Below are 23,524 nucleotides of genomic sequence, written 5' to 3' on the forward strand. Positions count from 1 at the left end.
TTCTAGAGGTGAACAAATTAGAATACTAAGAAAAGGAGACCAAAGTTTAGGTAATATTCAGAATTATAAATAAACATTTAAATCGTCATTTAAAAATGTTACAGTGAATTGTCTTTTTAAAAATACTGCCAACTCCAAAACTGATAATAATTTATTGATCCAAAGAAGCAGTCTATGATACTACAGTGGCAGATTTTACTTTCTACAAACCATGCTTATAATAACAAATATCATTACAATGACATTTTGTAAAAGACCTATCCAATACGCCATGTTTTACATTTAATTAGAAGCACATGTAAATTAAATGATTTTAACTAAGGAAACTTGGGTAGAAATTTTTCATTGTTAAAATAATGCTTCAGTCATTACAGAGCCTCCTCCTTAAAATTGGGTTATGTTCTGATAAACTAGTTGTAAGTAGAAAATATCGTTAGGTCAAAAATGTATTTAATACATGAACACCTAATGTACCAAACATAACTTGGTGTAGTTTACCTTAAATGTGCTAAGAACACTTACACTGGCTTACATTTGGGCAAAATCATCTAACACAAAGCCTATTTTGTAATAAATGTTAAATATCTCATTAATGTATTACTTTTGCACTATTGTAAAGTCAAAAAATCCTAAATCAGGACTGCCTCTATTTCCATGGGAATGGGAAATAAACAGCATGAATGGATTCAAACTGTAAAATCACTCAGTCACAAGCAAGGATAATGAAAAATCTTTATGGCCCTGGCAAAATCCAGCTTCATGTAAAATTTCAATGACTGAATACTTTTTCTTTCACTTTGTCACGATTTATCTTGTTGTAATTTGATAAAAGAAAAATAAAAACAAAGCTCATTAATTATCCTACTGATATGTTAGATAGCTTTACTAATATACCTTAAAATACCTTGAAAACTTCTAATTTAGAAATCATGATAGTATGTTCATTACCATCACATTGGAGAACTTTGGTGATGACAAATAAGTTACAGAATATCTGAAATCCGAAGACAGAAAGTTATGTACAAACCTGCATCTCTCCTTTCTCATCAGGTTTAGCTGGTTTTGCAGCTTCTGTAGCTGAATTTTTCAAGCTCTCTTTGCTACAGCGCAGAAGTACTTCTACTACATACAAAGGATCCAGTTCACCAGAGTTAGGCTAAAAAACAAAACAGAAGATGTCCATTCATTCTTAAGAAACTGGCCCATAAATTTTAAGTTCCATCTGTATAGGAACTATTTTCTCAGCATTTAGCATTATGACTGACACAAACTGTGTAATACATACTTATTTTATGAAATGAAAACTCTCTCTCTGGATTCAACATGTTCCATTGGATGAGAAAACACAGAAGTAACTTTATATTTATAAATTCTAATTTAATAGTACAAGCACTGTCAAGTGTGTCACAGAATGTTTCTAATAATGTTAAGAAACTAAAATTTTCAGTGTCAGAAAATTAATTTGCATCTTCAAATCACTCTAAATAACATAAAAGATAGATTGAGAATAGATTATTTTATTGCTTATTATGCTAGCATTTCTATAATGTGGTTCCAATTTTTATTGTCTTTTAGTCTTTAATATTCTGTAATAAAACTATAATTCTGAAGATCTAACAACTACTAAGATCTCACAACTTCTGCACTATGATAATGTATGTTTGAGTAGCATCTTTGAAGCAATAACAGAAGATATTTTTTCAGTACAGAATGCCGCATTTTTAAATAAAAGATTTAAATAATCTGTTTTGCATAAAATACACAAAAGGAAAGTTATATGGCAAAGACTTGACTATGTGGACTCCACCCAGGACAGTTCCTACTAAAAAAGTGAAAATCTGTCAATAAATGACAATGAATCCATTTCTACAATCTATTTCTGCAATAAACTATCAATTGTTTAACAAGAATAAAACATATTTCCAAATGCTGAAGAAAAAAGAATCACAATTATTTTAAATCATTGAGTTCAAATTTCCTCAAAGAAAGCATACACTCTTATTTTTCCAATACGAAAGAAAAACTTTTTCTCAGCATACATTAGTTCAAAATGTGGTTATTTTAAAGGAAATTGCAAAACATTCCTTAGTTTAAACACAAAGTAAAAATGAAGATAGTTTGATTAGATTATTTTTATCTGCAAAGATTATGTTCAGTCATTATGAAATGAGTTTTACAAACAATGAGCTAAACAAATAGCTATGATCAACTATCAAGTCTTCCTAAGGAGTCAATGATTATAAGAAGACTCAAGGATTATCACATTAGCTTTACAGAGGAGGAAAAAAACCCTCTGAATAAGACGCATAACACAATTTGATAGATGAATTAGCTCCAAGGTGTTAGGAAGATGTGAGTATCTGGACAAAAAAACCCCACAGGCGTATGAGCAATCTTTAATGTTTCTAGATAACTCTGTTGTTGGATTTGGTTCCAATTTTGTAGATTAATAAATTTAATATTCTCTGTAAGATATAACAATCACAGAAGTGACTATTATAACTCAAGTATATCATACATAATCATCTATTTTTGCAGAGCTACTAAAACCAACTTATAGCATTATGGAAATATTCTCAAGTGTTACTATGGAAACACAATAGGAAGCCTTCTAAATTGTAACATTAAATGAAAATTTTGCTGTTAAAAGTATTTCCTAAGATTATAAATTTTTTCTCAGCTAACTTACTCTAGTTTTGCACTCTGTAAAGATGGATCCATGTCCACTTTCAGATAAAAAAACTAGTTAAGTGTTCTATTATCTTAATTTAGATTTTTGTTTTTAAGTCCTAATTTTTACTTCCTAACAGTATAACTGAACTTCTTTTTCCTAGCTTCTCTTTATTCCTTTTAAAGTGTGGCTAATTTCTTGCTATAAACTGAAATTACCTAATTAAAACATAATTTGGTAATCCCAAGCTTGTAGAATGCAAAGAAACAAGCAATTTAAAATAACATTGACAATTACAATTACATTTTTATTTATTTAAAATGCTTCTAACAGTTTTCTTCGTCGGTTTGGATACTCCCTCTGCCTCTGGCAAGCTCTATTGGCCACAAAAATCTTTGGATTTGTATTCTGACCTAGATCCCAAAATTAATAAAAATGTACTTCACATTTTTAGTGAACAAATTCAGGTAGTGCAATGGAAAAATTAGTTTCACCATCAATAGAAACAGAAAAAAATGAATGTGTTCCTCTCTAGTCCTCATTCTATCTTTGCCTAAAAGAACTCTCATCAACTGATTCTACCTTTATAGTTAGGCAGTCACAGAAATGAATTTAGGATCAAAAGAGGCAAGTAATTTTTTAAAAATATGTCTTGTGTGTGTGTATGCATACTTGAACTATGTTAGCTATAATTTTTCTCTCCTGAACCTTAGACTGACTACCAGATCATGACAGTGTGATCCACAAGCCTGCTCCCCAGCAACTGAAGAAAATTATGAAAAACCAATCATTTAAATTTTCTGGAAACAGTCCTAAGAGAATATATCAAATAAAGAAAGATCTAGTCCAAAAAAAAATCTAAAATTCAGTAAAGTCTTTGATATCTGAAAAAAGATCGCTCCCTCCCTCACTCTTCCCACTTCACTGAAACAGAAACTCCAGACTGGTGAAGCCAAAAATACAGAAGGGCTCAGTATCCCTGCAGCTCTTGCTTGGAGAGGGCTTTCAGGAGGGGCAGGATGTCAACATTTCTCATTCTCCTCCCACCTACCTGTTGCTGCTGCTAAGTCCTCTGCAAGTAAGGCTGAAAGGTAGAGGCTCCCCTTCGTTCACCTAGCCTCTATTGGTTGGCCAGAGGCTCTATCTTGGTGTGGTGCTGCTGAGAAAAAGGGCCCCAACAGCTCTTCCCCTGGTTTATAAGGCAATGGGTCCATGTTGGGAGAGGCAAGATGAAAATACCTGAGGCTACACCCCAACCCTCCACCTATCCCCCTGCTTCTAAAGCGGTGATGTTACTCAGAGAAAAGTGTGCATTCTCCCCACCCCCAGCTTTAGAATTTTGACTCAGAGACTTTGCCTGGGTGAAGAAATACGCCTTAAAACAGACAACTCTTAGTATCTTCCCAAAGGACCAGATTTTATTTGTAACAGAGTCTGAGGAAATTCAAGACTAAGATAACTTTCAGAAACAGCAGAGGTTGTGGTGAAATGCAATTGGTAGATCTGTATTCATTGGAGATATAGGCTAAATTGTACAGCAGATAGTTTGCAGAAGAGAACCTGGTTTTAAAAATGATAGTGGGAGGAGCCCTCCTGCTAACAGAGCTTAACAGTTGGGTATGCCCAGAGAAAGGTAAAGTCACAGAGACCCCTGTCCAAACCACTGTCATCTCAGGGTGACTGTGGGCATAACCAAGGCTGTGACCCTCAACTCTACCCCAGAAACAAACTAAAAGGCTACATACTACAGGGGGTAAGAGGTAGACAGGACAGAGACTTACAATCAAATAATCCAGCCCGACACTAAACAAACAAACAAGGAAATAACAACAGTGGCCTGCAAGAGGTGGAGGCAGGGAGGGGAATACCTAGAGTTACTACAATATATTATCAAAAAAGAGACATGCAAAGAAACAGGAAAGTTATGACCCATAGAACAGGGAAAAATGTAGGCAACAGAATTTGCCTGTAATAGTGACCAGATGTTAGGCTAAAGAGACTTAAAAGTTGCCACTATAAATATATTCAAAGAATCAAGGGAAATCACAATTAATGAAGAAAAAGGTACAATAACAATGTTGTATCAAATAGAACATATCGATGAAGAAACAGAAAGTACAAAAAGAAACCAAAAGCAAATTTTAGAGTTTAAAAGTCTATTTACCGAAGTGAGGAAAATTACTAGAGGAGCCCAACAGTAGATCTGAACTAGCAGATAATATCAACAGTGTATCTGAAGATAGACTATTGATGGAGATTATGCAATCCAAAGAACAGAGCAAGAACAAACAAATAAAAATGAACCAAGCCTCAGAGAAATACAGGACACCATTAAGTGCAACATACCCATAATGGAAGTTCCAGGGGAGAGGTTTAGAAAAAGAAGTAGAAAAATATTCAAAGAAATAATGGCCTGGGCACAGTGGTTCAGAAATGTAATCCCAGGACTTTGAGAGACCAAGGCGGGAGGATTGCTTGAGCCTAGAAGTTTGAAACCAGCCTGGGCAATATAATGAGACCTGGTCTCTACAAAAATTGTTTAAAGTTAGCCAGGCATGGTGGTGCACACCTGTAGTCCCAGCTACTCAGGAGGCTGAGGTGGAAGGATTGCTTGAGCTCAGGAGTTTGAGGCTGCAGTAAGCCATGACTGCACCACTGCACTCTAACCTAGGTAACAGAGTGAGACCCTGTCTCTAAAAATGACAAAACAAAAACAGAAATAGTGGCTGAAAACTTCTCAAAATTTACTGGAAAAAAAATTCATCTACATAGCCATAAAATTCAATAAAGTACAAGTAGGATAAAGGCAAAGAAGTTCGGTCACTTTCTATGCAGATACATTTATCATAATAAAAATGTGGAAAGCCAAATCAAAAAGAGAAAATCTTAAAGCAGCAAGAGAAAAAAAGATTAATCTCTTACAAGGGAACTTCAACAAGACTAATGGCAAAAACTTCTCAGCAGAAACAATGGAGGCCAGAAAGCAATGAGTTGACATATTCAAAGAAAAAAACAGACAACTGTTAACCAAGAATCCTATATCCAGCAAAGTTACCTTTCAAAAATGAAGGCAAAATAAAGACATTTTCAGATAGACTAAAAACTGAGAAAATCTGTTTCTGGCAGATCCACCTTATAAGAAACACAAAAAGAAGTTCTGCAGGCTAAAATCAAGTAATACTAGACATTTATTTGAAACTACATAATAAAATAAAGAACACTGGTAAAGGTAATTATATAATTATAAAAGATAGAAATAAATGTCTTTTTCTCTTCAATGATTTAAAAAGCAGTTGTATAAAACAATATGTATACATTGTATTATTGAGCCTGTAACATACCAAAATATAGTATCTTGGCAGTAACAACATAATGGAGGTAGGTGGGAGCAAAACTGTTTAAGGTTAAGGCAGTAACTCCAGGTAGTAACATGAATCCACAGGAACAAATAGAACCAAAAATGATAAATAAGAAGGTTAATATAACAAAAGCTATATATACACACTTGCTTTCCTTTCTTCTATAAGCTTTAAAAGTAATAAAAAGCGGCCAGGCATGGTGGCTCACGCCTATAATCCCAGCACTTTGGGAGGCTGAGGCAGCTGGATTACCCGAGGTTAGGAGTTTGACATAAGTCTGGCCAACATGGTGAAACACTGTCTCTACTAAAAATACAAAAAATTAGCTGGGTGTGGTGGCATGAGCCTGTAATCCCAGCTACTTGGGAGGCTGAGGCAGGAGAATCACTTGAACCTGGGAGGCGGAGGTTGCCCTGAGCTGAGATTGTGCCACTGCACTCCAGGCTGCCTGGGCGACAGAGTGAGACTTCATCTCAAAAAACAAAAAAACAAAAAAAACCATAAATGATTTTCAAAAAGTAATAAAAAATTTTCAAAAAGTAATAAAAAGTACATAAAGTATTAATCATAATAATGTATTGCTGGATTTGTAACATTTATAGATGTAATATGTATAACCATAAAAGAGAGAAAAGAGAATAGAGCTATACAGAAATAACACCTCTATATCACACTGGAATTCAGTCAGTGTAAACCTAAAGCTTATTCTAATAATACGTATATGGAAAGCCCCAGCAAACACTAAGAAAATCTCTCTCTCTCGCTATATAAATATACATATATATACATGTACACATACTTACATACATGTGTATGTATATGAAATCTTTAAAAAATTAAAATGCCACATTAGAAAAAATTCACATGATACAAAAGAAAGCAGTAAAAGAAGAGAAAACAAAGACACAAGACACAGAAAACAAAAAATAAAATGGCAGCTGCAAATCCAACTATATCAGTAATAAAACTCAATGTGAACAAATTAAGCAATCCAAAAAAGGAATAGATTTTCAGATTGGATTAAAAAAACAAAATCCAACTGCTGTGTATGCTGTGTACAGGACACACATTTTAAATTTACTGATACAAGACTGAAAATTTAAAAATGGGAAAAAATATTATGCAAAGAATAATCAAAAGAAAGCTCAAATAGCTATGCTGATACAAAACAAAATACATTTTAACAGAGCTTGAAAACACATGAAGCAAAAACTGATAGAAATGAAGGGAAAAATAGATAATACAACAACAATAGTTACAAGACTTCAATACTCCACTTTCAATAATAGATAGACCAACCAGACAGAACGGTCTGCAAAAAAAGAAGTCTAAGACCTGAAGTTCTAAACCAACTAGACCTAAAGGACATCTATAAAACATCCCACCTTAAAGCAGCAGAATACACATTTTTCTCAACTGCACATAGAACATTCTGCAGGACAGACCATGTCAGGCCATTAAGCAAACTTAGAACAATTCAAAACTACTGAAAGAATTCCAAGTACATTCTCGACAAAAACAAAATTAGAAATAATAAAGACAAAAATTTGGGAAATTAACAAGTATGTGAACATTAACACTCTCCTAAATAACCAATGGGTTAAAGAAGAAATCAAAAGGGAAATTAGAAAATACTTTGAGATTAATGAAAATGATAAAATATACTAAAATTTATGGAATACAGCTAAAGCATCTGTAGAGGGAAATTTATAATTGTAAAACCTCTATAATTGTAAAAGCTCTATTTAAAAAGAAGAGGTATCTCAAGTTAATAACCTAATCTTCTACCTTAACACATTGAAAAAAGAACAGTAAACTGAACCTGTAGCCAGAAGAAAAAAAATTAAAAAGATGGGCATAACCTAATGAAATAGAGACAGAAAAATAGAGGGAAAAAAATCAGTAAAACCAAAAGCTCATTGAGAAGATTAACAAAATTGACAAACTTTACCCAGAAGAAAGATTTAAACTACTAGGTCAGATATGAAAGAGACACTACTAATAACCATACAAAAATAAAAAGGATTATAAAATAATACTACGAATAACTGTATATCAATAAACTACAGACAATCTGAAGAACATGCCATACCAAGTAGAAATTGACTTAGTAATCTCTTAGTAAACTACCCATAAAGAAGAGCACAGGCCGAAGTGGCCTCATTGCCAAGTTCTACCAAATATTTAAGAAGTTGTGAATGTGAAGATATTGGGGAAAAAATATTTAATACCAGTTCTTCAAAAACTCTTCCAAAAAATGGAAGAAAAGGGGAACACTTCCTAACTCATTCTATGAGGTCTGCATTACCCTAATACCAAACCCAAACAAAGATGTCACCAAGAAAACAACAAACCAATATTTCCTATGAATACTGGCATGAAAAATCCTCAGTATTTTCTATGAATACGGCATAAAAAATCCTCAAAAACATACTACCAACTGAATCCCGATACATAAAGAGAATAATATATCATGACAAACTGGGATTTATCTCAGAAATCCAGTCATGTTAACATCTGAAAACCAGTTAATGTAATATATCATATCAGAATACAAAATAGAATAAAAAGCAAAAATCACATGATCACCTCAATAGGCACATAAGAAATATTTGACAAAATATTTATCTTTCATGAGAAAAACACTCAACACACCAGGAACAGAAGGAAATTTTCTCTATTTCTGGGGGATATGGAAGGACAGGTGAATGACATAGGTTTCTTTTTGAGATGATGAAAATGTTCTACAATTGACTGTGGTGATTGATGGTTGCACATACCTGCAAATATACTAAATGTCACTGAGTCATACACCCTAACTGGGAAAATTGTAGAGTGAGTATCATCTCCATAGAACTGTTTAAAAAAAGAAACAGGCCGGGCGCCGTGGCTCATGTCTGTAATCCCAGCACTTTGGGAGGCCGAGGCGGGCGGATCACAAGGTCAGGAGTTCGAGACCATCCTGCCTAACACGGTGAAACCCCGTCTCTACTAAAAATACAAAAAAAAAAAATTAGCTGGGCTTGGTGGCAGGCACCTACAGTCCCAGCTGCTCAGGAGGCTGAGGCAGGAGAATGGCATGAAACCGGGAGGTGGAGCCTGCAGTGAGCCAAGATCGCACCACTGCACTCCAGCCTGGGCGACAGAGCGAGACTCCGTCTCAAAAGAAAAAGAAAAAAAAGAAACAAAAAATGTAAAACCTAAGGTGAAAGGAATCTACAGCACTTCAGTATAGGTAAAAATATTCTGCCTTAGCAAAATTCTCTTACAAACAAGTCATGGAATGAGTAAACTGGCAAAGGCATGCTAGCTTTTCCATCTTGGGTTACATAAATGTCCATGAAACCACTGTATTTAGCACTCAATGTCACACTTCCAATTCCACATAAAAAGAGAATTTAATAGCTGTCAGAGAGGCTTAAATAAAGACTACTCTGTCCAGTTAACCTCATCTCCTGCAAGGAAGATCACAGCTACATGAAAACAATGCATGTGTCTCTCTGAGTGTGTGTGTGTGTGTGTGTGTGTCAGGGAGATTTGGGGAGTGGAAGGAAAACACCACCACCATTTAATAGTTTTCTAATGGTTGAGGTGATACACAGAAAATATAAAGGAATGGCTTGGCGCGGTGGCTCACACCTGTAATCCCAGCACTTTGGGAGGCCGAGGCAGGTGGATCACCTGAGGTTAGGAGTTCAAGACCAGCTTGGCCAACATGGCGAAACCCCATCTCTACTAAAAATACAAAAATTAGCCGGGTGTATTCCAAAAATTAATTCCTCATGGCAGAATTTATTACTGCTTCTCTTCAGGTAATATTATTTCTTCTTAGACCGATTTCATAAGCCTCAAAAAACATTTCACTAAAAATTGATATACAATTCTAATTTAAAGATAATAGTTTACCTTAACATTTGACTTTTTTGAGAAATTCACCACTACTCCCCAGCCAAAGTCATCTCCTTCATTCTTTACCTAAAAAGAAAGAAAAGCAAGTAAGCAAGAATCAAATGTATATTCTACAAGGCAATTTCAGCCTTTCACACCTACATTCTAGACCAATAAAGCTTTCTGAATTTTCTGATAAAATATCTTTGAAAGAGCACTGCTAAATTTAAGAAACAAGATATTAACCCTGCAGGAAAAAAATCAATGCCAAATTTCATTTTACAAATTGCCCCTAGGACAGCAATAACAGGAATCTCTCAGTTGGCAAATGAATGCTGAAAATGACAGAATGTTCCAAGGATATAAATCTTTTATATCTAATGAATTCATCCAGAACTTAAAATTGCCTTATTTTTCATATAGTTATATGAATAGTTATATGAACAGTTATAGTTAGCATTTCATAACTAGAAATATTTTATATGTTAATTCCAAAACTATCTACTTCAATTTATAGTCCCCAAAACAAAAACCAGTGGTGATTAAAAGGCCTTTGCATAAGCCCCTAAGTTAGTGCCATGTGAAACAGGTAAAATAATATGATTAATATAGATCAACTATTGTAGCAGGAAGCATTTTATCAGAATAAAAAATAAATTAGAATCTTTAACAAAAATATGTTTAAATATTGAATTATTCAAGTATTTTATGAAGAAACAATGACATACCTTTACCAAACGACCTGGTTGTAGAAAAGGTAAGCAGTATTTTGGTTTGTGAATATATTCTTCAATTTCTTTACCCAATTTGGCAAGCTGCTGTCTAATCTTATAATAGATAACCACACTTTCTTCATTGGGAATTACTATTTTATTATACTGTTCTTCTGAATTCTTTACCTCTGTAAATAGAACACATGTACAAAATTAAAAAGTTATACATCTTATTTAAATTATACCCAAGACATAGGATTTTTTCTATTAGGTTGGTGCAAGTGTAGTTGCGGTTTTTGTTTACCTTCCACCTTCCTGTAAGTCTCTATGTGTTCATCTATCCAAAAGCTCCCCAAACCCCGTCCTCTTGTGCCTTTTATGGAGGCTTTATTGGATAGACATGACTGACAACTGCAAAGAAATGTGGTTGGTTACAATCTATTACTAATAGACTGAGTGGGAAAACCCAGCAAGATCTGCCCATTATGATTTTTTTTTTTTTTTGCGCCTTTCCGTATAGCATTTCTTCCTCCAAGGTATGACTCAGGATCTCTTTTCAAATGAGTGCCTTGTGACCTGAAATCAGACAAGGTAGGTCAGAGAATTTTTTTAGGTCGGTCTCCAAAACAGAAAAGCTGGAGATGATTCCTGCCTTGGGGAGAAAAAGCAGCAGGTGAAAGGAAGGCAGCAGAAGGTCAGAGAGAGAATCTATCTTCTGGGACCTGCTTCTGACCCAACATTATAACAAAAGACTAACAAAGGCTATGGGAGTTATACACCAGGAACCATGGACAAAAACCAACCAATAAGTCACAGGCCACACCCTGGTTTTTTGTTAATATGGAACTCATATTAACAGGATATATAATTTCAAAGATATTGGCATATAATTAGACTTGTATTTAGTCATTAATTAGATCAGTCTACCATTAAATGATATGAATATATCTCTTAGGGTGAGGCCATGCAGGTTTGCAGGCTTTTATTTGATCTTGCCTGGTTTTAAAAGTAGGAGTCATCTTGGCAAATATATAGTTTCATATTTTTAGGCATTTGGTATAATTGAACTAGGATATAACTGTTTTGAGCTTCTTTAGAGGTATTAACTAATATTGGATTTTTAAAATGTGTAATTCCGTTTTTAAAATCCATAGCCTTTTTTCTTCTTTTTTTTTAGAGACGGAGTCTCGCTCTGTCGCCCAGGCTAGAGTGCAGTGGCGTGATCTCGGCTCACTGCAAGATCTGCCTCCCGGGTTCACACCACTCTCCTGCTTCAGCCTCCCGAGTAGCTGGGACTACAGGCGCCCGCTACCATGCCCAGCTAATTTTTGTATTTTTAGTAGAGACGGGTTTCACCATGTTAGCCAGGATGGTCTCGATCTCCTGACCTCATGATCCACCCGCCTCGGCCTCCCAAAGTGCTGGGATTACAGACATGAGCCACCAAGCCCGGCCTTTAGCTTGTTTTTTTTGAGACGGTCTTGGCTCACTGCAACCTCAGCCTCACAGGTTTAAGTGATTCTCCTGCCTCAGCCTCCTGAGTAGCTGAGATTATAGGCGTGCCACACCATGCCCAGCTAATTCTTGTATTTTTAGTAGAGACGGGGGTTTCACCACGTTGGCCAGGCTGGTTTTGAACTCCTGACCTCAAGTGATCCACCTGCCGTGGCCTCCCAAAGTGCTAGAATTACAGGCGCGAGCCACCACACCCGACCTATAAAATCTATAGTTTTTAAATACCCTTCCTTCTTTTTAAAAAAAAATCTATGGAAGGGACATTAGAATTGGCCACAATGTTGGTCTAGATTTTAGGCAGCAAGAGTAGCCTAGCACTATGTCCTCCACATTGTATTCTATTTAGATGTGATAAGGTTATACAGGTATAGAACTAGTGCCATTTCATTAATGAAGTGCTACAGCGAATTCTAAAAAGATCTAAGAGATTTGTTTTCACTTTAATCGCTGTTATCATGGGCCTCATTACAGTCACTGCAATGGCCACCACTGCCGGAATGGCATTACACCAATCCATTCAAATGGCTCATTTTGTTAATGATTGGCAAGCCAATTCCACCCAAATGTGGAATTCTCAACAAGGCATCGATCAAAAATTGGCAAATCAATGATTTAAGACAGTCTGTTATTTGGCTTGGAGATCGGGTAATGAGTCTTGAACGTTGCATGCAAATGCAGTGCGATTGGAATATTTTGGATTTCTGCATCACCCCATATTCCTACATGACTGATCATTCATGGGAAATGGTCAAAGGACATCTTCTAGGTAGGGAAGATAATTTATCACTGGACATAACTAAATTAAAGCAACAAATTTTTGAAGCCCCTCAAGCTCACTTATCCATTGTGCCTGGAGCTGAGGCGTTAGATCAGGTGGCAGAAAATTTTTATGGATTAAACTCCATGACTTGGATTAAGTCTACTGGGGGCTCCACTATAGTAAATTTTGGAACTATGTTTCTCTGTTTAATCGGCTTGTTTTTAGTGTGCCAGACCAGTCAAGGAATCCTGCGTCAAAATCGAGAGAATGAACAAGGCTTCATTGCCATGGCACATTTATATAAAAAGAAAGGGAGAGATGTTGCGGGAAGTCAGGAACCCCAAACGGAGGGACTGGCTGAAGCTGTGGCAGAAGAACGTAGATTGTGAAGATTTCATGGACATTTATTAGTTCTCCAAATTAATACTTTTGTAATTTCTTATGCCTGTCTTTACTGCAATCTCTAAACATAAATTGTAAAGATTTCATGGACACTTATCACTTCCCCAATCAATACCCTTGTGATTTCCTATGCCTGTCTTTACTTTAATCTCTTAATCCTGTCAGCTGAGGAGGATGTATATCGCCTCAGGACCCTGTAATAATTGCATTAACTGCACAAATTGTACAACATGTGTGTTTGAGCAACATGAAATGTGGGCACCTTGAAAAAAGAACAGGATAAGAGCAATTGTTCAGGGAATAAGAGAGATAACCTCAAACTCTAACCGCCAGTGAGCCGGGCGGAACAGAGCCATATTTCTCTTCTTTCAAAAGCAAATGGGAGAAATATCGATGAATTCCTTTTCTCAGCATGGAACATCCCTGAGAAAGAGAATGCGCACCTAGGAGTAGGTCTCTGAACTGGCCCCCCTGGGGCGTACCTGTCTCTTATGTTCGAGACTGCCGGGGTGAAATAGTCCCCAGTCTCCCATAGCGCTCCCATGCTTATTAGGTAGAGGAAATTCCTGCCTAATAAATTTTGGTCAGACCGGTTGATCTCAAAACCCTGTCTCCTGATAAGATGTTATCAATGACAGTGGTGCCCGAAACTTCATTAGCAATTTTAATTTTGCCCCGGTCCTGCGGTCCTGTGATCTCACCCTGCCTCCACTTGCCTTGTGATATTCTATTACCTTGTAAAGTACTTGATGTCTGTGACCCACACCTATTCACACACTCCCTCCCTTTTTGAAACTCCCTAATAAAAACTTGCTGGTTTTTGCGGCTTGTGGGGCATCATGGAACCTACCGACATGTGATGTCTCCCCCGGACACCTGGCTTTAAAATTTCTCTCTTTTGTACTCTGTCCCTTTATTTCTCAAGCTGGCCGACGCTTAAGGAAAATAGAAAAGAACCTATGTAAATATTGGGGCAGGTTCCCTGATAATTAGGCAAATAGTTGTATTGGTTTTCAGTCTATTTTGTCAGATGGGATGAAGGTACAATTCATCCTATATGGCTCCTGGGAATTTTGATAAAAGGGTTAAATATATAGTTGCAGTTTTCTGTTTAGGAATTATCTCTTTTTAGCATTTGTAGTTGTAGCCCTGGTCTTAGGACCATTCTATCAGGTAAAGAAGGAAACAAAGTTGTTTTTTTGAGGTACTGTGTTTTAAGAAACACAAGTGTTTTTTCGGCTAGGCACAGTGGCTCACACCCATAATCCCAACACTCTTGGGAGGCTGAGGCAGGAGGAGGATACCTTCAGCTCAGGAGTTCAAGACCAGCCTGGGAGACATAGTGAGATTCCATCTCTACGAAAATAAAAAATTAGGTTGGTGTGATGGTACACACCTGTAGTCCTAGCTACTTGGGAGGCTGAGGTTGGAGGATTCCTTGAGCCCAGGAGGTTGAGGCTACAGTGAGCTATGATTTTGCCAGTGCACTCCAGTCTGGGCAACAGAGTGAGACCCTGCCTCCAAAAAAAAAAAAATTGTTTTATATATATATATATATATATATATATAAATGTTTTTTGAGACAGTCTTGCTCCGTTGCCCAGGTTAGAGTTGAGTGGCACAATCTTGGCTCACTGCAACCTCTGCCTCCTGGGTTCATCCAATTCCCTGCCTCAGCCTTCTGAGTAACTGGAATTACAGGTGTGCGCCACCACGTGTGGCTAAATTTTGTATTTTTAGTAGAGACAGGGTTTCGCCATGTTGGCCGGGCTGGTCTTTAACTCCTGGCCTCAAGTGATCCACTCACCTCGGTCTCCCAAAGTTCTGGGATTACAGGCATGAGCCACCATGCCTGGCATTTTTTGTATTTTTTATGTCACGTAACAGTAACTAACACAGAAGAAGCCTTCTGTGACTCAATGTGTGAGGGTTTTTCTTCCCCACACACCAAGCAGTGGATGCCAGCTGGGTGTCCTCTAATTTAATTTTGACATTATCCACCTGGAGACAGCATCAGGTCTCACAGTTTGAGAGTTCAGTCCCCAAGACTGCCCCCACCCCTACCCCCACTAGTCACAAGTTAAGGTCTCCAAAATTTTAGACACTAGTCACAAGTCATAAGTTTAGACACTAGTCACCAGTTAGGGCCTCCAAAAAATTTAACAAATTGAAATTTTTACAACTTCCTCTTTATGTCTGATTATTTTTGTGTGTGTGAGTAGCTCACAAAACTCAAAAAAACACATTTATCAGTTTATTACAAAAACATTTTAAAAAATAGATAAAAAAAAAATAAGACAAAGTCTAAAAAGGTCCTAAACACAAGGGCTTTTGTCCACACAGAGATGGAGTGCACCATCTTCCTCAACAAATAAATTTTTGTTTCCTTCCTATAAGTCTCTTCATATTTAGCTATCCAAAAGTTCCCCAAATCCTGTCCTCCCTGGACATTTTATAGTGACTTTTAATTAGATGGACATAATTCACAACTATATATAATTAAACAAAAAATACATAATCTAATACTAATGGAGTAAAAAAACCCAAGAAAGCCCATTTATTTAAAATTTTTGGGTCTCTCTATATAACATTTCTTCCTCCAAGACATAATACAGAATCCCCTTTAAAATGGTGGTCTTATGACCTATAATAAGACAAAATAAGTAAAAAAAAATTTATTATGAACAGATCTAAGACAAAAAGACCAAAAAAAAAAAAAAAAAAGAAAGAAAAATAAAAAGAAACAACCCTGCCTTAAATAAATAAATAAACAAAACTAGGTTAAAAAAAATCTAATTTCTAAGGCCTATTTCTAAGGCCTAAAGTGCCCCAACGTTTTAACAAGACTATATATAACAAAGGGTATAAAAATTATAAGCCAAAAACCATAGACAAATACACACACACACACACACACACACACACACACACTACAGTTTTAAATTTTGGTAAAATCCAATTTCTTTTTTTCTTCTGTTGTTCACGCTTTTGGTGTCACAGCTAAGAAATCACTGCCAAATCCAAAATTATGTAAATTCACACCTATGTTTTTTCCTGAGTTTTAAATTTTTAGCTCTTTATCTATTTTGAGTTACTTTTTGTATATGGCGTGAGGTAAGGGTGCAACTTTATTATGCATGTTGCAATCCTTTTGTTTCAGCACTACTTGTTGAAAAATCAATTGACAACAGATGTACAGGTTTACTTCTGGACTCACAATTCTACTCCACTGATCTTTATCAAACTGCTCTATGTAACCAGTGTGCTTCAGTTTCTTAATCTGCAAAATGAGGATAACAATAGTGCACGTATCCCCACAAAGCTTTCCTAGGGACTGATGAAAGACACAGAATATACTTGGCTAACAGTATAGCTCATGGTAAACAGAAAGGATATTGCTACTGTATTGTTATTATGTTTATTATCATCATCAACCTTTTCACAGACTGTTCCTAGAGCTCTAAGTTCTAGTCTTTTGTACTACCTTGGGCATACTGCATCATCCTGGTTATTTTTAAATGAACTGCATCACTGCTTACAGGAGCTGTATTTCAGTCATTAAAGACTAGAATACCATCCGTAACAACATGCATTATGGCAGTAAACATTATCAGGAAAAAAAATTAAACCCTATAGAAGAATATTTGACAGACTAAAGTCATTAAGAGTTATACGAAAATGAAGACTGCACACTGAAATGATGATCCTGCTGCCCCGCCCAGAATTACATATAACATACTATTTGTAGGAATCAGGGGAGCACTAAAGGCAGCACAGACCGGAGGAATTTAAGAAAATGATATAAGGAAATATCTATGGGGGATAACAGGGAAGCATCCAGGAAGATTTTTTTTTTTATATCACTCCACATCACTTCAGTGCTCAGACTATTTAACTAGTGAGTCAAAAGTCTGAAAGATATTTTAAGAAGTCACATTTATTTTGTAGTTAGAGTCCAGGACTCTAACTACAGCTACATACCACTCCAGAAAATTATTAACTTTAGGTACAGTCTTTTTTCTCCATATTAAACAAACAAAAATCAGTTTCTCTAATCTTTTCTCATGTTAAAAAAAAACTGGTTTTATGTCTTTCAAAATTGATAATATACATGTAACAAATTAGAAAACAAAGACATAAATTAATGAGGCAACTTGTTTGTGAGATTGCCGCTATGAAGCAAATTAACTTAATTTAAGGATAGTACCTCTTCCACCCCAATCAGACAGTTGAGTAACTTTAGTATAAGAAGCTAGTTTAACTGCAGTGCAAATGAGAAGACCTCATGGGTCATTGCCATAGGAAAGCCTCAGAATTTCAGAAGATAGCATGTAAAATATGCCCACAAACTCTTAAGACAGCTTGCAACCAATTTCTTCCTCTCGAGGAAGATGAGAGACGGTGGTTGCAAAAACATATTTATAGTATATAATATAGTGTATAATAGTGTATACAATAGATAAGCCTGGGAGTGACTAGGAAATGAACTGCCATGCTCAGAACTAAGCAAATTTTACAAGTAAAAGCATAGATTGCTTTACTGCTCTATGGCAATACTATCATTTTTGCAACAAGCACTTACTGAGCATTTAACATAGATTATCTCATTTAATTCTTAGAACTTGAATGTACTGGATATTATCCCAACTTCATAAACAAACTAAGGCTCAGGTAGCCTTGATTCAAACCCTCATTTAACTGCACAGCTCTTCCTATTACCACTGGCATTATTAATGAAACTAAATAAAAAGACTAAGATTAAGTATGCATTTTTCGTTTCAGTAAGGGTAGAGTAAAATCCAAGGACCTCTACTCTTATGGCTCACTGAAAAATGTACTGTTGATTAGATAAATCAAAATGAAAAACATCTCATGTATGTGAGCCATCTATTTGTTACAATGAATAAAACATTCTACCAATTCTACACTTCCAAAGACAATAGCCCACATTTTAATTTTGTATTTAAGGTGGTAAAAATAATACCAGTGCCTTGAAAAGGCTCTAGTAGTATCTGCAACAAAAGAAGTATACTCCTGCAAGTAATGAGTGAAAATAGGAATGAACTCCATTCAGGATGTATTCTCTCACACTACATGGTCTGTTTGATCATTAACACTCAGCTCTGCAAACTGTACTAGAGGTGTTTCATTCCCTTATTTCTCTTTCATCACTCAAATTCCTACCTCTTCCATTAAAAAGTATGTTATACTTTTGACAGTATTTTTACTTACTGGTTTCAGGAAGTTAGAAAAACAGAGCCTGCCCCTTTAAAACCAGAGGTAGAGAAATGCAGGGATAATTAAATTCCAAGTAGATATAAGTATACAGAGGCAATGCCAGTGAGCAAAGATCATGTTACTCACAATCCTTTTAAAAGGTAAGTCAGAACCACATTGAAAAAACAAAACACAAAAGCTGGGGACTGTGAAGACAGAGGACATGAGATGGAAATGTCTACCTAAATGGAAGAAACCGAGGCAAGATTAACAGTTTATGCGGGCCAAGGCTGAGGACTGCAGCCAGAGATATACTTCTAAGTTCGGGAAGTGCTCTAGAGACAAAAGAGGGGCTCCAATTTCTAAAGAAAAAGGGATAATCAGGGCCAGGCACAGTGGCTCATGCCTATAATCCCAGCACTTTGGGAGGCCAAGGTGGGTGGATCACCTGAGGTTGGGAGTTTGAGACCAGCTTGACCAACATGGAGAAACCCCGTCTCTACTAAAAATACAAAATTAGCTGGCCGTGGTGGTGCATGCCTGTAATCCCAGCTACCTGAGAGGCTGAGGCAGGAGAATCACTTGAACCTGGGAGGTGGAGGTTGGGGTGAGCCGAGATCGTGCCATTGTTGCCATTGCCTGGGCAATAGGAATGATGAAACTCCGTCTCAAAAAAAGAAAAAAAAAGAAAAGAAAAAGGGATGAATTAGAAGAGCGGCTAGATTACAAAAGCTGTCAGGAATTCTCATTGGTAAAAAGAAATAACACGGGTTAGTGACTGGCTATACAGTGGCTTCAAAAGGCAATTATTTAGTTCCAAGGGTAGGAGACTTGAGACTTGACTTCGGTTATATTTTAAATGACTTTCTTGGCCTGAAAATTGAAAGGGGCTCCCATTCCTCAGGTAAAAGGTTTTCTTTTTAATTTCTCAGAGAAATGGTGGAATGTTTAAGTTCATTGAGTGAGTAGTAGAATCCTGCTCTAAGTCGTACTGAACAATCTCTGGGTCCAGCCAGAAGTCAGAAAACAGGCTTTAAAAAAACGGGATAATACTTGGGAGTTTTCCCTCTATCCTCCACTGTATCAGGGATGCTTTTAAAAAGTAATTTACTACTTATCAGAATGTAAAAAGAAAAAGAAACAAAACAAAGGTAGATGCACCAATACACACTTCTGTTTCACTTGGTTATTCAGTCTCCAAAACAGTCTAACTGCTAGCTGTGTGTGTATGTATAATTATCCTACTCATGCATGACTGTGCTAACTGCTTAGGAGGAATACTTTAATTTCCTTTTTTAAGTATTAAACTAGCTTGTAATCTTACACCTGTTTCAATGACAGCATCTGAAATTTCCATAAGGTAAAAGTAATACTAAGTACTAATCTGATTTTAACACCTCCTTAATTCACACTCAAATCCAAAGTGTATTTAAACCTTGTTCATCTTTATTATTAATTTTATTTTTAATAAAATAAAATAAAATTTATTATTAATACAATTTTTGGTGGGAGAAGGGGATTTATAGCTCTTTTAAAAATACACTTCTCTGAGACTAGAATCATACTTTTCTATCTCTTTGCTAAGACCAGTTTATCAGCCAAACAAGGGACATTATTAATAACTTTTACAAGAAATTAATAAAATGTAATATGATTTGAAATTATACATTGGTCATGTTATAAGGTTTTTAAAAAAAATTCAAAAATCTGCTTATGGAAATTTACTAAAGGTGAGTGTTGAGATCATCCAGCTCACATTTTAAGAAACTGTCTGTCATCTTCGATTTTTTTTTTTTCAATTAGAGAGGTTACTACATTTATTCTCATCACTTTATTAATGGTGAAACCCTGTATCTACAGAAAATACAAAAATTAGCCAGGCATGGCGGCACATGCCTATAGTCCAGTTGAGCTGGGAGGATCAACTGAGCCTGCACTGAGTTGTGATCGTACCACTGCACTCCAGCCTAGGCGACAGAGCAAGACCCCATCTAAAATAAAGTAAAATAAGAGTGGAATTGTCCTATATACTCATGATAGAAAGGAATCTCCAATTTGTCCTGTTAAATAAATCATGATAGTTATTAAATTGAAACATTATTCAGTCATTAAAAATCATGCTTTCTTGAAATTAAAACTTTTTGTTCTTTTTTTGAGATGGAGTCTCGCTCTGTCGCCCAGGCTGAAGTGCAGTGGTACAATCTCAGCTCACTGCAACCTCTGCTCCCGGGTTCCAGCAATTCTCCTGCCTCAGCCTCCCAAGTAGCTGGGATTACAGGTGCCCACCACCATGCCCGGCTAATTTTTTTGTATTTTTAGTAGAGATGGGGTTTCATCATGCTGGACAGGCTGGCCTCGAACTACTGACCTCAAGTATCTGCCCCCCTAGGCCTCGCAAAGTGCTAGGATTACAGGTGTGAGCCACCACACCTGGCCGAAATTAAAACTTCAAAAGTCAGAATCAATGAGCCACTAAATACAAAGCATTTAATAAAAGGCTAGGCATAAGGTAAATATTTAACAAATGATATTAATTATAAGCATTATCATTACCAGTATCATTATTACAAAAACTCCACATCTAATTTTGCCTTTAAAAAGCAAACTTATTTGTGAAACAAAATAGAAAAACTCCAAAGTGTTAACAGTGGTTGGGTAGCTATTTCTGTGTGAGATTACAAATAATTTTAACTTTCCTCTATCTTTTGTCACATTTTCTTTCTCCTTTTTACGATGACTACGCACAATATTTTTATAAGATTTATCCAAACCAGTGGTTTATTCTTTTTCACATTCAAGTGAAAACCAGTACTTTAAATCGTTGCCTCCATTTTAGCTTTTAATCAGCTCTTATGACCATCAGTCACACTACCCTCTAAGGTAAGAATCAATGTACAATTCCACTTGAACATAATTACCATAGGACATTTACTTTTTGTGCTTTAATAAGCATTACCTTAATATTAAGAACTGAAAATTCCAAAAAGCTAAACTCTAATCCAAGTTAAAGCATTATATTTCCCTAAACATTCACAGGCTTATGCCAGGGCACTCTTTTATAATGAGAAATGGTGAAAGGACAAGGCTAATATGCACGTGCTTCTTTTTTTTTTTTTTGAGTCGGAGTCTCCCTTTGTCACCAGGCTGGAGTGCAGTGGTGCAATCCTGGCTCACTGCAACCTCCGCCTCCCGTGTTCAAGTGATTCTCCTGCCTCAGCCTCCCAAGTAGCTGGGACTATAGAAGCCCACCACCATGCCCAGCTCATTTTTTGTATTTTTTTTAGTAGAGATGGGGTTTCACCATGTTAGCCAGGATGGTCTCGATCTCTTGACCTTGTGATCCACCCACCTCGGTCTCCCAAAGTGCCAGGATTACAGGCATGAGCCACTGCGCCCAGCCGCATGTGCTTTTTACAGGTCAAGTTTTAATATACTAGGCTTTGTGTTATTTCATTATTCAGGACCATGAGTTATATGACATATATGCACAAGACAAGAATTATACTAAATTTGAGCCAACTATAGAAAAGTTTCCTGCCAGGGTTTTCTTTCCTTCATTTTGAAATGTTCTATTCAGTTACAATGACCAGACTACAGTTGTGCAGTCCATTACGTATGAACCAAAATTTACCTTACAAAAACAAAAGCCAAAGCAGCCAATAATGCAGACATTTTGCTAGTCAGTCTCCTAGCTACACTAAGCTCTGTTACGGTATTTTATACTTACTCTCTACTACTCCTGGAATTGCTCTATAATGCTGAAACTGGTAGAAGGATTTTTCCAACATGTACTCAGGATTAATTTCTTCTACACGTAGTAAGTTCAAAACCATGTTGTAGGTCAAATGGAAAGCACTATTTAGAGGATCAGCGGAGCCCTAAGAGAGAAAAAAAATGTCAATTTTGTAGTTTTCCAAATAAATTTACACAAGTACCTTTAACCTACTATAATGCTCAATAACAGTCTACATTAAGAAATACTACAGAAATGTATTAGTTCTATCCTTTAGTTAATCAATATAAAATAAAACCACGGGTCTTTGGGAAAGTGAAGGGAAAAAAAAATCAGTACGAAAGTATTTAAAATACTGTTTGCCAAATGTGTAGCTCTCTGCCCTCTAAGCATATGACAGGATTGCTCTTTGTGGTCCCCCACTGCAAGGCTGCTCACTGCAGCCTTGAAATCTTGGGCTCGAGCAACCCTCCAGTCTCAGCCTCCCGAGTAGCCGTGATTACAAGCATGTGCCGCCATCCCCGGCTAATTTTTTATTATTTTGTAGAGATAGAGGTCTCACTGTATTACCCAGACTGGTCTTGAACTCCTGGGTTGGCTCAATCCTCCAACCTCAGCCTCCCAAAATGATGGGATTATAGGCAGACTATTCTTTATCTACACTTTAATTCCTTTTTGTCTTCCTAACTGTGGCTGTTACTCAAGAGCTAGACTAATGACTAGACAGTATAAAATATTTTATTGTAAAATAAGTTATACTGTAGAATTTTATTGTAGAATAATGCAACCTAAACTCACAAGGTTTATATCCAAAATAGTTCCTTCACACACAAACTTCTCTTTCAACAGTGTCTCTTCAGAAGTTTTGTTTTTTTTTTTTAGATGGGGTCTCGCTGTGTAGCCCAGGCTGGAGTGCAATGGCATGATCTCAGCTCACTGCAACTTCTGCCTCCCAGGTTCAAGCAATTCTCCTGCCTCAGCCTCCCAAGTAGCTGGGACTATAGGAGCGTGCCACCAGGCCCAGCTAATTTTTTGTATTTTTAGTAGAGACGGGATTTCACTGTGTTAGCCAGGATAGTCTCGATCTCCTGACCTCTCCGCCCACCTCAGCCTCCCGAAATGCTGGGATTACAGGCATGAGCCACCGCGCCCGGGCCTTCAGAAGTATATTTTAATAAAAATGCTTCAGAAGTATGAAAATGGTTGTGTAGTTATTTAAATAAGAGAATGACCAAATTCTCGGAGGATACATGTAGAAACATTTAG

At 36.5% G+C, this 23,524-nt stretch overlaps 1 protein-coding gene across 2 annotated transcripts in view; it reads right to left on the minus strand.

Annotated features, from left to right (window-relative positions):
• MTREX (Mtr4 exosome RNA helicase) overlaps window positions 1-23,524 on the minus strand; it is a 116,777-nt gene that overhangs the window by 35,028 nt on the left and 58,225 nt on the right. For both annotated transcript variants that reach the window (XM_019013314.4, XM_063700745.1), the window contains exons 16-19: window positions 22,253-22,403; window positions 10,647-10,819; window positions 9,937-10,005; window positions 1,028-1,156 (exon numbers count right to left, since the gene is read on the minus strand). In XM_019013314.4, coding sequence (XP_018868859.1) covers window positions 1,028-1,156; window positions 9,937-10,005; window positions 10,647-10,819; window positions 22,253-22,403 — 522 coding nt within the window. The remainder of the gene's footprint in view (window positions 1-1,027; window positions 1,157-9,936; window positions 10,006-10,646; window positions 10,820-22,252; window positions 22,404-23,524) is intronic.

The sequence above is a fragment of the Gorilla gorilla genome, chromosome 19 (genome assembly GCF_029281585.2).
Source record: "Gorilla gorilla gorilla isolate KB3781 chromosome 19, NHGRI_mGorGor1-v2.1_pri, whole genome shotgun sequence".
Classification (NCBI taxonomy): domain Eukaryota; kingdom Metazoa; phylum Chordata; class Mammalia; order Primates; family Hominidae; genus Gorilla; species Gorilla gorilla.